The 10,997-nt window shown below is 45.0% G+C and overlaps 1 protein-coding gene across 2 annotated transcripts; it reads left to right on the top strand.

Annotated features, from left to right (window-relative positions):
• Positions 1-5,813: 5,813 nt before the first annotated feature.
• RBM3 (RNA binding motif protein 3) lies at positions 5,814-9,451 on the top strand. 2 transcript variants are annotated; one of them, XM_046674106.1, is made up of 7 exons: positions 5,814-5,945; positions 6,548-6,667; positions 6,929-7,035; positions 7,679-7,784; positions 7,886-7,979; positions 8,437-8,519; positions 8,862-9,451. In XM_046674106.1, the coding sequence occupies exons 2-6, from the start codon at positions 6,565-6,567 to the stop codon at positions 8,495-8,497; spliced, it is 471 nt and encodes a 156-aa protein (XP_046530062.1). In that variant the 5' UTR covers positions 5,814-5,945; positions 6,548-6,564; the 3' UTR covers positions 8,498-8,519; positions 8,862-9,451. The 2 variants fall into 2 exon arrangements, with proteins under 2 accessions (XP_046530062.1, XP_046530061.1); XM_046674105.1 differs by having other exon boundaries at positions 8,437-8,523.
• The last annotated feature ends 1,546 nt before the right edge of the window (positions 9,452-10,997 follow it).

The following is a 10,997-nucleotide window of genomic DNA, read 5'->3' as shown; positions in this document are numbered from 1 at the left end:
CAACAGTATGCACACACATACAAAGATTTAGAAATGTTGGAAGTGAAAGGATGGAGAAAAGATAGCAGACTAATGAAAGCCCAAAGAAAGTTGGGATACCCATTCTCATAGATAACAAAATAAAATTTAAGATCACAAAAGACAAAGGACATATTGACAAAGAAGATACGTCTGCCGTAAACACACACACTCCTAAGAAGCCCTGAACATTTTCAAGCTTGACGTATGATTTTATATATATATATACATATATATAAAAAACATGTATGGCATATATAATATATGTATCTCCCTCACTTAGCAAATGGAGAAGCCTCCTGTTATGCTTACTCTTAGCAATTGCAAAAATAGACCTTGTTAGGGCACAAAGAAAGCCTCAGTGAATTCAAAAGTGTCAGTATTAAGCATGTTCTCTGACCATAATGCAATAAAATTAGCAATAATGAAAAGTTTTTTTAAAGCCCCATTTTTGGAAAGTAATTACTAAATAACCCTTGGGTGAAAGAAAAAATCGTAAAGGAACTTTAGCAATATTTAGAACTAAATATTAAGAACACTATGTGCAAAATTTTGGGGACCCAGCAAAATTAGTCAATAGAAGAAAATGTATAGCTTTACATTTATCAGGATAGAAGAAAGATTGAAAAATAAATGATCGGCATTCAACTCAAGAACTTGGGAAAAAAGAGAAACCCATGACTCCGTGAGTCACAGGAAATAATGTAAGGAAGGAAATGACTGCAATAGAGAATTTAAAAAGTAATGATAAAGAATAACAAAATAAAAAGCTGGTTCTTTGCAAATATTAATGATAGGCCTCTGCCAAGACTGCTTTAAAAGAATGCAAAATACACAACAAAAAGAGGGAAAATTACAGACACAAAAAGAGGCTAAATATTGTAAGCTAATACATTTGAAAACCTAGACGAAAGGCCTAAGTTTCTGGAAAAATTAAAGTGTGCTCAAATATCAAGTTTTAAGAAAAACTGAAGTGATAGTCAAAGACACTCCATCTCATTGTAACAAAACATTCAGGCCCAGACCCAAATGGTTTTGCAGATATAGTTATATCAAACTTTCAAGGAACTGTTAATTCCCAAATATACAAATTGTCCCAGAAAATAGGAAAAGAGCAAATGCTGCCCATCTCATTTTTTGAGGCTAGTATACTCTTGATTCTAAAACCAGATGAGAAAGATACAAGACAATAAAATTATAGACCCATTTCACTTAATATAAATGCTGAAATTCTAATAAAATATTAGCTACCTGAATTCAACAGTGTATTTTTTTAAAATCACAAGTAAGATTTATCCCAGGAATGCAAGCATGATCCAAATTCGAAAATGAATGAGTGACCACATTAATAAAGTAAAGGGGGAAATCATGATAATCTCAAAGCAGAAAAAAAATATAAAGTTCAGTACCTGTTTATGATATTTTAAAAAAAGAATTCCTAGCAAACAAAGTAAGAGTAGAAGAGAACTTCCTTAACTTGATAAAGGTTTTGTGCCAAAACTTACAGCAAAAATGCCTAATAGAGAAATTTTAAATGCATTTTCCTTTTAAGATTAGGAACAAGGCAAGGATGTTCGCTCTCAATACTACTAGTTAGTATACAACTGCTATTGCTGTAAGGAAAGAAAAAGAAATGAGGTATCAGTTTTGGAAGGAATTGATAAAGCCCATTTGCAAATGATAAGACTGACTACCTGAAAGAACCAACAGAATGATCAGAAAAGCTGTTAGGACTAGTAAGGGAGTTCAGCAAGGTTCCCAGATCAACCTATAAAAATCAAAAGCATTTCTCTATAGCAGCAATAACCAACAAGAAAATAAAGTATCTTGGAAAGAATTTAATCAATACAAAAGACCTCTGTAAGAAAAAAAATTAAACTCTAATAACAAATAGATCAGCTGAATAGAGGAGAGACATTTCCTGCTCTTTGCTGGGAAGATCGGGTTAAAACAATAAACAGTTATTATCTCACACAGTTTCAGAGGGTCAGAATACCAGGAGTGGCTTAGCTGGGTGGTTCTGGCTTAGGGTCTGCCATGAAGTTGCAGTCAGGATGCGGATGGTCTGCAGTTATTTGAAGGCTTGACTCCACTTTCAAGAAGGCCTACTCACATAGCTGTTGGCAGGAGGCCTCAGGTCCTCCATAGGGCTGCTCATGACATACCAGCTACCAAACCACAGAAAGAGCAATCTAGGGGCTGGCCCTGTGGCCGAGTGGTTAAGTTCATGCATTCTGCTTCAGTGGCCCAGGGTTTCACCGGTTCGGATCCTGGGCACGGACATGGCACAGCTCATCAGGCCGTGCTGAGGCAGTGTCCCACATGCCACAAACTAGAAGGACCCACAACTAAAATATACAACATGTACTGGGGATATTTGGGGAGAAACAGCAATTAAAAAAAAAGATTGGCAATAGTTGTTAGCTCAGGTGCCAATCTTTAAAAAAAAAAAGAAAGAAAGAAAGAGCAATCTGTGTGAGAGAGAGTGGGAAGCCAAAGCGCCTTTTATGACCTAGTCTTGGAAGTGACATGCTCATTCTGTGCACTACAAGTGAGTCAATAAGTCCAGCCTACACTCGAGAGCAAGAGAATTAGGCTCCAACTCTTGAAGCCAGCAGTATCAAGGAGTTTACAGACATATCTTAAAACCTCCACAGGTAATGTTATTAAAATGTTATTTCTCCCCAAATCTGTTAATTCAATGCTATTTCTCCCCAAATCTATTAATTCAATGCAACCCCAGCAAAACTTCCATTACTGTTTCTAGAATTGCAATAAACTTACATTATGATTTGGAATAATGAAGGACTAGGGACAGCTAAGATAACTTTCAAGGGGCTGGCCCCGTGGTGGAGTGGTTAAGTTTACGCACTCTGCTTTGGTGGCCCAGGGTTTTGCCAGTTCAAATCCTGGGTATGGACATGGCTCTGCTCATCAGGCCACTCTGAGGCGGTGTCCCACATGCCACAACTAGAAGGACCCACAACTAAAAAATACACAACTATGTACCGGGGGACTTTGGGGAGAAAAAGGAAAAAATAAAATCTTTAAAAAAATAACCTTCAAAAAGAAGTTATGACGGGAACTTGCCCCACTAGATATTAAGACATACTAAAGGCGTTAGTAATTAAAGAAAAAAAAAACTGATATTGGCCTAAGTAGACCAAGGGAACAGAAAAAAGGGCTCAGAGACACAGCCGTGTCTCTATGGAACTTAATATATGATATAAGTGGTACCACATACACAAAAGGGTGAGACAGACTGTTTAGCAGTTGGTGATGGGACATCTGGCTCATGATATGGAGAAAAATAAAACCAGATCCCTACCTCACACCACATACAAGGATGGACTCTAGATGGATTAAAAACCTAAATGTGAGAGCAAAACTATAAAGTTAATAGAAGAAAATATAGAACATCTTTGTGACCTGGGGGAAGAGAGGGATTTCTTTAAAAGCACAGATCATAAGGAGGAAAAATTGATAACATGGAAATTTTTTTTTAAAGATTTTATTTTTCCTTTTTCTCCCCAAAGCTGCCAGGTACATAGCTGTATATTTTTAGTTGTGGGTCCTTTCAGCTGTGGCATGCAGGACGCCTCCACAGTTTCGCCCCACGAACGGCGCCATGTCCTCGCCCAGGATCCGAGCGAGCAAAACCCTGGGCGGTGGGAGCCAAGCGCAGGAAATCAACCCCTTGGCCCTGCCCGGCCCTGATAATATGGAAATTAAGGATCTTTATTCAATTAGGATACTACTTACAGTTAATTACACAAATGTCAGAGTGGGAGAAGCTATCTGCAATTTCCAACACCCAAGGGATTTGTAATTACACTATGTGAGGGACCCCTGAAAATCAACAAGAAGAGGAATATGGGAATTTGTCCAATAGAATATGAATATGAACAAGCAACTTACATGAGAAAACCCAAAATCAAACAAGCACATGAAGAGTACCCAAAATTATCATTAATCATTTAAAATACAAATTGAAAAACTAATGAAATACAACGACTACTGTTAGACTGGAAAATTTTTGAAAGTTGGATAATGCTAAATCTTGCAGAGACGGGAATGTGGGTATCTTCATACATTGCTCCACCCATTCCAGACAACAATCTGGCACTGCTTACAGAAATTAAGTGCGTACATCCCCTATGACCCAGCAATTCTTCTCTAAGTATACATCCTAGAGGATTTTCACACCGTCCCATAAGGGAGCGTTTACAAGGCATTACTTATTGAAAATAATATAGGTGTTGGAGGCAACCCAAGTGTCCTTGTTGGGAGTGCCTAGGGGTAAGATGATGCAGTGTATGCACACACTGGAGTTTACGGCAACCATCAGAAGCAACAGACAGATTAGATGTGCCCATAACAACACAGATGGGTCTGAAAAACAATGCTAGATAAAAAAAAAAGTAAAAAACCGAATGACACCACCATTTACTTTAAAAGCATAGACGAAAATGCAGATTTTATATGAAATCACGCAAAAAGATCACATTAAACCAAATAAAATAGTTAACCGTGGGAGAAAAAGAATGATAGCTAAGTGCAGGAATAAAAAAGAATAAATAAAATGAGGGGCTTTGCATGGAACAGCAATGACAATATGTCATGAACTGTGAAATATGATCAGAGCTCAGACTCTTTGAGAGGCAAACAAGTACCTCTCTTTTGCATGAGGGCTCAGATTCCACGAGGGCTACCTAAGGCCAGTATGTATGTGGACAGTATGAAATCTATTCACGTCCATCCTGGGCATAGGAGGTCTGCATATGGCAAAAGCCAGACAAGTCCATTTTGTGGATGGTAGCATACTGTACTCCAAAAGTTAACAAATTTGGTCTGTGTCGGGGGGGGGGGGGGGGGCTGACCGTTAGAAGGCTAAACAAGTCCTTTCTACGGATAAGAAATTTAGAGTCTCCGAGGGCAAACTAACCCATTCTTCCTTGATGGGGAGCTTAGAAATGAAAAGTCTGTCAAATTCATTCGCTGTAAAAGTAGCTCAGACACTCTGAAGGCTGGAGAAAACCAAATTGTACAGTGGGTTCAGACACTTCTTGATTTGGATAAGTCCATCGTGTGTTGAAAACTCTTTCTGTGGATCCAGAGCTAAGCAACACTGAGTGACAGCAAAACTTGTTCTGTGGATTGGGATTTACTCCCTCTGAAGATCGGAGCATCCTGTTTTGTAAAAGACACCTCAGGCAGTCTAGTGGCGGGGAAATCAAAAGACTGGCTTCAGGAGGCTGTCAGATAAGGATGAGAGAGGAAGTCAGAAATGAGAAGTAGTGACACCAGGGAAAAGGGTCCATTACTAGATATTGGGTAGAGAAGAAAAGGCAGGGGTCAGGATCAGATACTAAGAAAACGTAGGGTCTGATGTTAAAGACTGTGAAGGGTGACGACATCAAGGACAGAGGGGGATCAAACATGAGGTTAGAGGACTAGAAGAGGAGGAGGTTATCAGAGGACTGTAATTATATCGTCCGGGACCTAAAACAAGATAACTGAGATGGCGAGGAAGATCTCAGAACTAATGGGAGAAATGATGTCAAGAACCGTGAGGGTGATGTCAGAGACAGAAAGAAGTGAGAGCCAAAAGGGTTGCGCGGAAGGGATGAAGACGGCTGGGACCGTGGAGGGGTGATGACGTCACGGTGCACCAATCGCACGAAACGCGCCTCCATTCCCGGAAGCCTACCGAGCGCTTCGCTCCCTTCGCTTTGCTGTCCTTTCCTCCCACCCCGCCCCTCGCTGGCCCCAGCCAATGAGCGCGCACGCCCCCGCGCGCTGGGGAACGTCCTGTGACGTGTCCGCTACGTGCGCTTTATCAAGCGTCTTCCCGCGCGGCAACCTCCCCAGTCTGTCTGCTCCTCGGCGGTGGCTGCTGTCTTGGTCTCTTACGCCTTAAAGCCCAGGTAAGCAGAGGCTTGCTTGCGGCGCGGCCGCTGCTCGCCTCACTGATGTGTGCTGCGCCGGCCGAGAGCGGGGTGCGCGAGCGGGGAGAGTAGCGGCTTCTGACACGTAGGCTTGGGCTTCTCCGGGGCGGGCGGGTGTCGTGCTCGGAGGTGACACTTTGCGTTGGGGGGCAGCCTGGCGCGCTGTATCCGAGAGCAAGGGATGCCAGGAGCGGCTGGCGGCGTGGGTGGCAGCGGTGACCACGCGACGGCCAACACCTGCGGGCCCCGCTTTTGCCCACGTGACCGCCGCCATCTTGTTCTGCGGGTGCAGGAGGAACGCAAGGGTGTTCCGGGCCTGCGCGGCGGCACAAAATGACGGGCGTGGCGGCAGGGGATGTTGTGGGCATGCGCGAAGGCGGCCCCCAAATGGCTGCCAGTCTGAGCCGGCCCCCAGCATTCCCGCCTTTTCGACCTGCCTTCTCGGGCTGTCCTTAGTTACCCCGTATTTTGTTTCTCGGGGCTATTTTCTGTTCTCTCCATCCTTTTTCACTTCTCCAATCCCTGTCTCCTTCCTCCCGCCTCCACTGTGGCCCCCGCCCTTCTCCGTGCTCTCACCCCAGCATTCGAATTCACTGCCATGTCCTCTGAAGAGGGGAAGCTCTTCGTGGGAGGGCTCAACTTCAACACCGATGAGCAGGCTCTGGAAGACCACTTCAGCAGCTTCGGGCCTATTTCTGAGGGTGAGAAGTGGGCCAGACCCGTGGTTGGGGGGTGGTGAGAGGAAGTCTGGGACCCTTGCATCTCAAGAAACATGGAGAGAAAAGATCAGGACCCCAGGCCTTCACATACTTAATTCCTTTTTTGGTTCTAGGCTTAAAATGTAGTCTGGGGCTCAGGAGAAACCCGATAACTTGGAGTTGAGGCTTGGTGGAAGGGGCCCATTCCCCCTATCTGACATCTCTTGCTACTTTTCCTCTTAGCCATCTCTCTTCTTTCCCCAGTGGTCGTTGTCAAGGACCGGGAGACTCAGCGATCCCGGGGTTTTGGCTTCATTACCTTCACCAATCCAGAGCACGCCTCAGATGCCATGAGAGCCATGAATGGAGAGGTGAGGCCTCCTACCTGCATAGGGGCCCTGCCCCGATCTGTCGCTTCGACCATTCTTTCTGTTTTTCCCTCTGTGTCTGCTAGGGGCAGCGCGGCCACCAAGCCCCGCAGTGCCCACTCACAGGAGCGTGACTGCCTTCTGTTCTAGGGGGTGGAGGGCAGCGGCAGACAGAGCCGGGCTGCCTGGGAGGCGACGACTGGTCCTGCATGAGGCCGAGAAGCCACCTGTGGATGGTTGACCTGCCCTGGGCTTAGGTAGTAGAGTCTGCAGACCTGCGGGCCTGGCCCGGAGAGGACCTCGTGAGTCTTCTGGGATGGACTCGGAAGCCTCAAACCAAGAGAGGTGTCTATCTAGCCCTAATAGTCGGGCAGCTTAGAGGAGTGGGGAGGAGAACTCAGCCTGAGTTCAGTCAAGATGTAAGTAGTAGCAGGGGGAACACGGTGGATTCAGGTCGTTTTGTGGGATTCTCTAGCTCCCAATAAAGCCATTCTGGTCAAAGGAGCTTGTTCTGGAACGCGGCACCCAGAACCTGGTGCCCAGCAGGAGTTTCTGGGCTGTTTTGCCCACCTGCCCTGCCCACTCTCCCCTCACTACTGCCCTGTCTGACCGCCAACCCATCCTCCTTGTGTCTCCCTACACCTAGTCTCTGGATGGTCGCCAGATCCGTGTGGACCACGCAGGCAAGTCGGCCCGGGGAACCAGAGGGGGTGCCTTTGGGGCCCATGGGCGTGGTCGCGGCTACTCCAGAGGTAAGTGCAGTGGTAAGTTTGATCATGGGGTATGGGGAGAGCCACCTGTTAGTGGTCTGTGTCTGGACAACAGCCATTTAAATCTTTCTTATCTGCTGCAGGTGGTGGGGACCAGGGCTATGGGAGTGGCAGGTATGACAGTCGACCTGGAGGATATGGATATGGATATGGAAGGTCCAGAGACTATGGTGGCAGGTGGGTAGCCAAGAGGTTGAGGTACTTTGGTGGTGCTACTTCCCTCTCCCTAAAAGCTTGGGCGCCTGAGTGCTTGTACATGTCTTACCTTGGTGTTACTAGCGTTTGCTTTTACAAACTGTGATGAAACTGTAAAAACAAGTTATGTATAGTGCATTAATAAATTGTGAGGGTATGATTGCACTATATGGTAGATCTGTTTTTTGCATCGTGTTGGTTAATTGTGAGTCTACATTGCATTTAATGTTTAATATGACTTAATGTTATGTGTAAGTTATACATCACATAGTTATGTGATTTGTATACCACATTCATGTGCTTGATATATTTTATGTGTTAAAGTTTATATTATAGTGCATATAAAATATGACAGGATATGTAAACGTATATGGTTTTTCATATTTTCAGGGAGTGTGTGATACATTCCTGTAACACTAGCGTGTATGTTTTTTCCCAGAAACCAGGGTGGTTATGACCGCTACTCAGGAGGAAATTACAGAGACAATTACGACAACTGAGATGAGGCATGCACACCTAATTGTAGGTGAGACTTGTATGGGACAGCTGATCAGACCTTTGTCCACCAGCCCTGTCATGTTCCTCTCGTTTCCTCTTGCCTGCACACACTTCACCTGGCCCACCTGACATCATTCCTAGGCCTCCCTTACTCTCAGTGCCTGTCAGGACTAGTATGTTTGCAGGGTTGGGGGCGGGGATCTGCAAACCTGTCTCCCCTGTAATCTTTTTCTCCTGCTAGGCATGGAGGAGATGAAGGGGTATTCCTGTTGTCCAGCCCTCAGTATCTTTATCAGCCCTGGGAGGTGAACATGTTAGCCTATTCCTTCCCAATATCACAAGTCTCCCCCTTCTTACTGTTCTCAGATACACAAGGAATAAAACTTCTTCTGATCCAGGATCATCCCTCCAAATGGCTGTATTTATAAAGATTTTTGGAGCTGCACTGAAACAGCTGTTTTAGTATGTCAACTTCTGTTTTTGAATTGAGCTCCCAAGGTAGCTTGTTAAAGACCTTTTAGAAAGCTCCATGTGTTTTTTACAGTTTTTCTCCCATTTAAAAACAAATTCTGGAACGTTTGTAGAGTGTGGGTATTTTTCCTTTTACCAGTTTTTTAGTTTGGGCTCTCAGGATTGTTGGTCTGACAAAAAATGTTTGGCCAGACTTATGTTTTAAAAAATCATGTGCGTCTAGGAACATTGTAAAAACGTGTGCACAATGTTTATCATGGTTTGGAAGCAATTTCTGAATGTAACTATAAGAATCAAGAACATGATTACTTGGAGATGTTTTTTACTCAAGATCACTGCCCTGGTTATATAGAAGTTTCTTAAAAATATTTGTGAATGTCATTTTTTTTTCTAATACTGGAAGAAAAAAAATATTCTGTTGTGTCTCATGTAGTGTTTAGGATGTCCTTCACGGAGATGATTAAAAAGTTGAAACCTGAAAACAAGTTGACGTCGATAGTGCTTTTTCCTTACTCGACCCAGTTTACAAATTAAAAATACAGGGAGATGAGGCGGAGGGAGGCGTTGAGGGGGGTGGACAGGAATTGCCAAAAGGGTAGAGGCCTTGAATTCACAGTTCGGTTGAGTTTGGGATTGGTTTGGGTATAGGTGACATCCCCTTATGGCTGGAATTGGGTTTCCTGAGATGGTCTTCTGATCCCATTGTCCTGATCAGTGTCAGCTTGGGAATCAGACTGCTTGGGTTTGACTCTTCCCTAGTTTCTCTGAGCATCAGGTGGATACCCTTCTCACAGGATTGTTTATCTGGCAGGAGCTAAACCCTACGTTAAACAGTTGTTCCAGTTCCTTCCCCTGAAATCATGGTGGAGGAGGTCCGTCACCTTGGTGTGAGGGACATGAGAGAATCCTGGTTAGAAAACAGTTCTGAGGGCTCAGACTCTATTCAGATTCCAGGATTCAAATCCAAGCTGTGTTGCTTCCCAGCTGTTTGACCTTGGGTGAGTCTAACGTCTGTGCCTCTGCTTCATGGGCATTTTATTTTACATTTTCTCTTGAGGGTTAGTGCATTTAACAGGCATATACAGCCATTGAGAAAGTTGGCAAAGCCCTCAGTCACCGGGATTCTGTCTTCAGTGGGAAAGTGAGGGAGCCTTCGCAGGTGGTGTGGGGTGGCGGTGGCCCAGTCTGGTTTGGTCTTAGTTCCTCAGTTCTTTTCCCTCTAGTTGTGGTTCTGATGGCTATATTGGAGGCCCATGGGCTTTTATTCTTCCACTTGGAGTTTCTGATCACTTATGTCCCTGGCTTCACCTGGCTGATGTCGACCAAGTACCACCAGATTGCAAGTTCCAGGACTTCCTCAACTGTCTTATTCCTGTCATTCATGGGCATGTGTCAGTGGGCTGAATGTGTCCCCTCAATTCATATATTGAAACCCTCCCCGCCCCAATATGATGGTATTAGGAAGTGAGACCTTTGGGGAGCGATTAGGATTAGATGAGGTCATGAGGGTGCGGCCCTCATGATGTGCTTAATGTTCTTATAAGAGTCATGAGGAGACTTCCCTCCTCTTCTGCACTCCACCGTGTGAGGATACAATGAGAAGTTGGCGGTGTGCAACCTGAAAGAGGCCCCCACGGAACCTCAACTGTGCTGGCAGCCTGATTGCAGACTTCCAGCCTCCAAAACTGAGCGTTTTCTATTTCTAAGGCACCCGGTCTACAGTACTGTTCCAGCAACCCGAACTGACAGACTGCATGGGTCCTTGTATTGTGAGAGTCCCAGTTTTGGCAGCCTGCCTCCTGGGTCTCCTAGTTAGTTGGGACAGGTCCCAAGCATCCTTCCTCCCACGCAAACAGTCAGGAATTTGCTTTGGCAGGTGGATGGAGACTCGGACTTCTTAGACCTGCCTGGCCCACTGAGCCAGGCGCAGGCAAAGGGGTATTGTGGCTACTCCCACCAGTGAAGGACTTGGTCTAGGGAGGCGTTGTGTGCTGGGCCTTGAGGGAGCTAAGGTAGTGGGGGCCAGCAGGA

This window comes from Equus quagga, chromosome 10, assembly GCF_021613505.1.
Source record: "Equus quagga isolate Etosha38 chromosome 10, UCLA_HA_Equagga_1.0, whole genome shotgun sequence".
NCBI lineage: Eukaryota > Metazoa > Chordata > Mammalia > Perissodactyla > Equidae > Equus > Equus quagga.
The sequence above is the reverse complement of the archived record's forward strand: the minus strand, read 5'-3'. Positions and strand labels throughout refer to the sequence as shown.

Coding starts and splice junctions, on each gene's coding strand:
- RBM3 (XM_046674106.1), top strand. CDS start 6,565: ATGTCCTCTGAAGAGGGGAAGCTCTTCGTGGGAGGGCTCAACTTCAAC. Junction 7,785..7,885: donor TGGTCGCGGCTACTCCAGAG/GTAAGTGCAGTG, acceptor TATCTGCTGCAG/GTGGTGGGGACCAGGGCTAT. Junction 7,980..8,436: donor TCCAGAGACTATGGTGGCAG/GTGGGTAGCCAA, acceptor GTTTTTTCCCAG/AAACCAGGGTGGTTATGACC.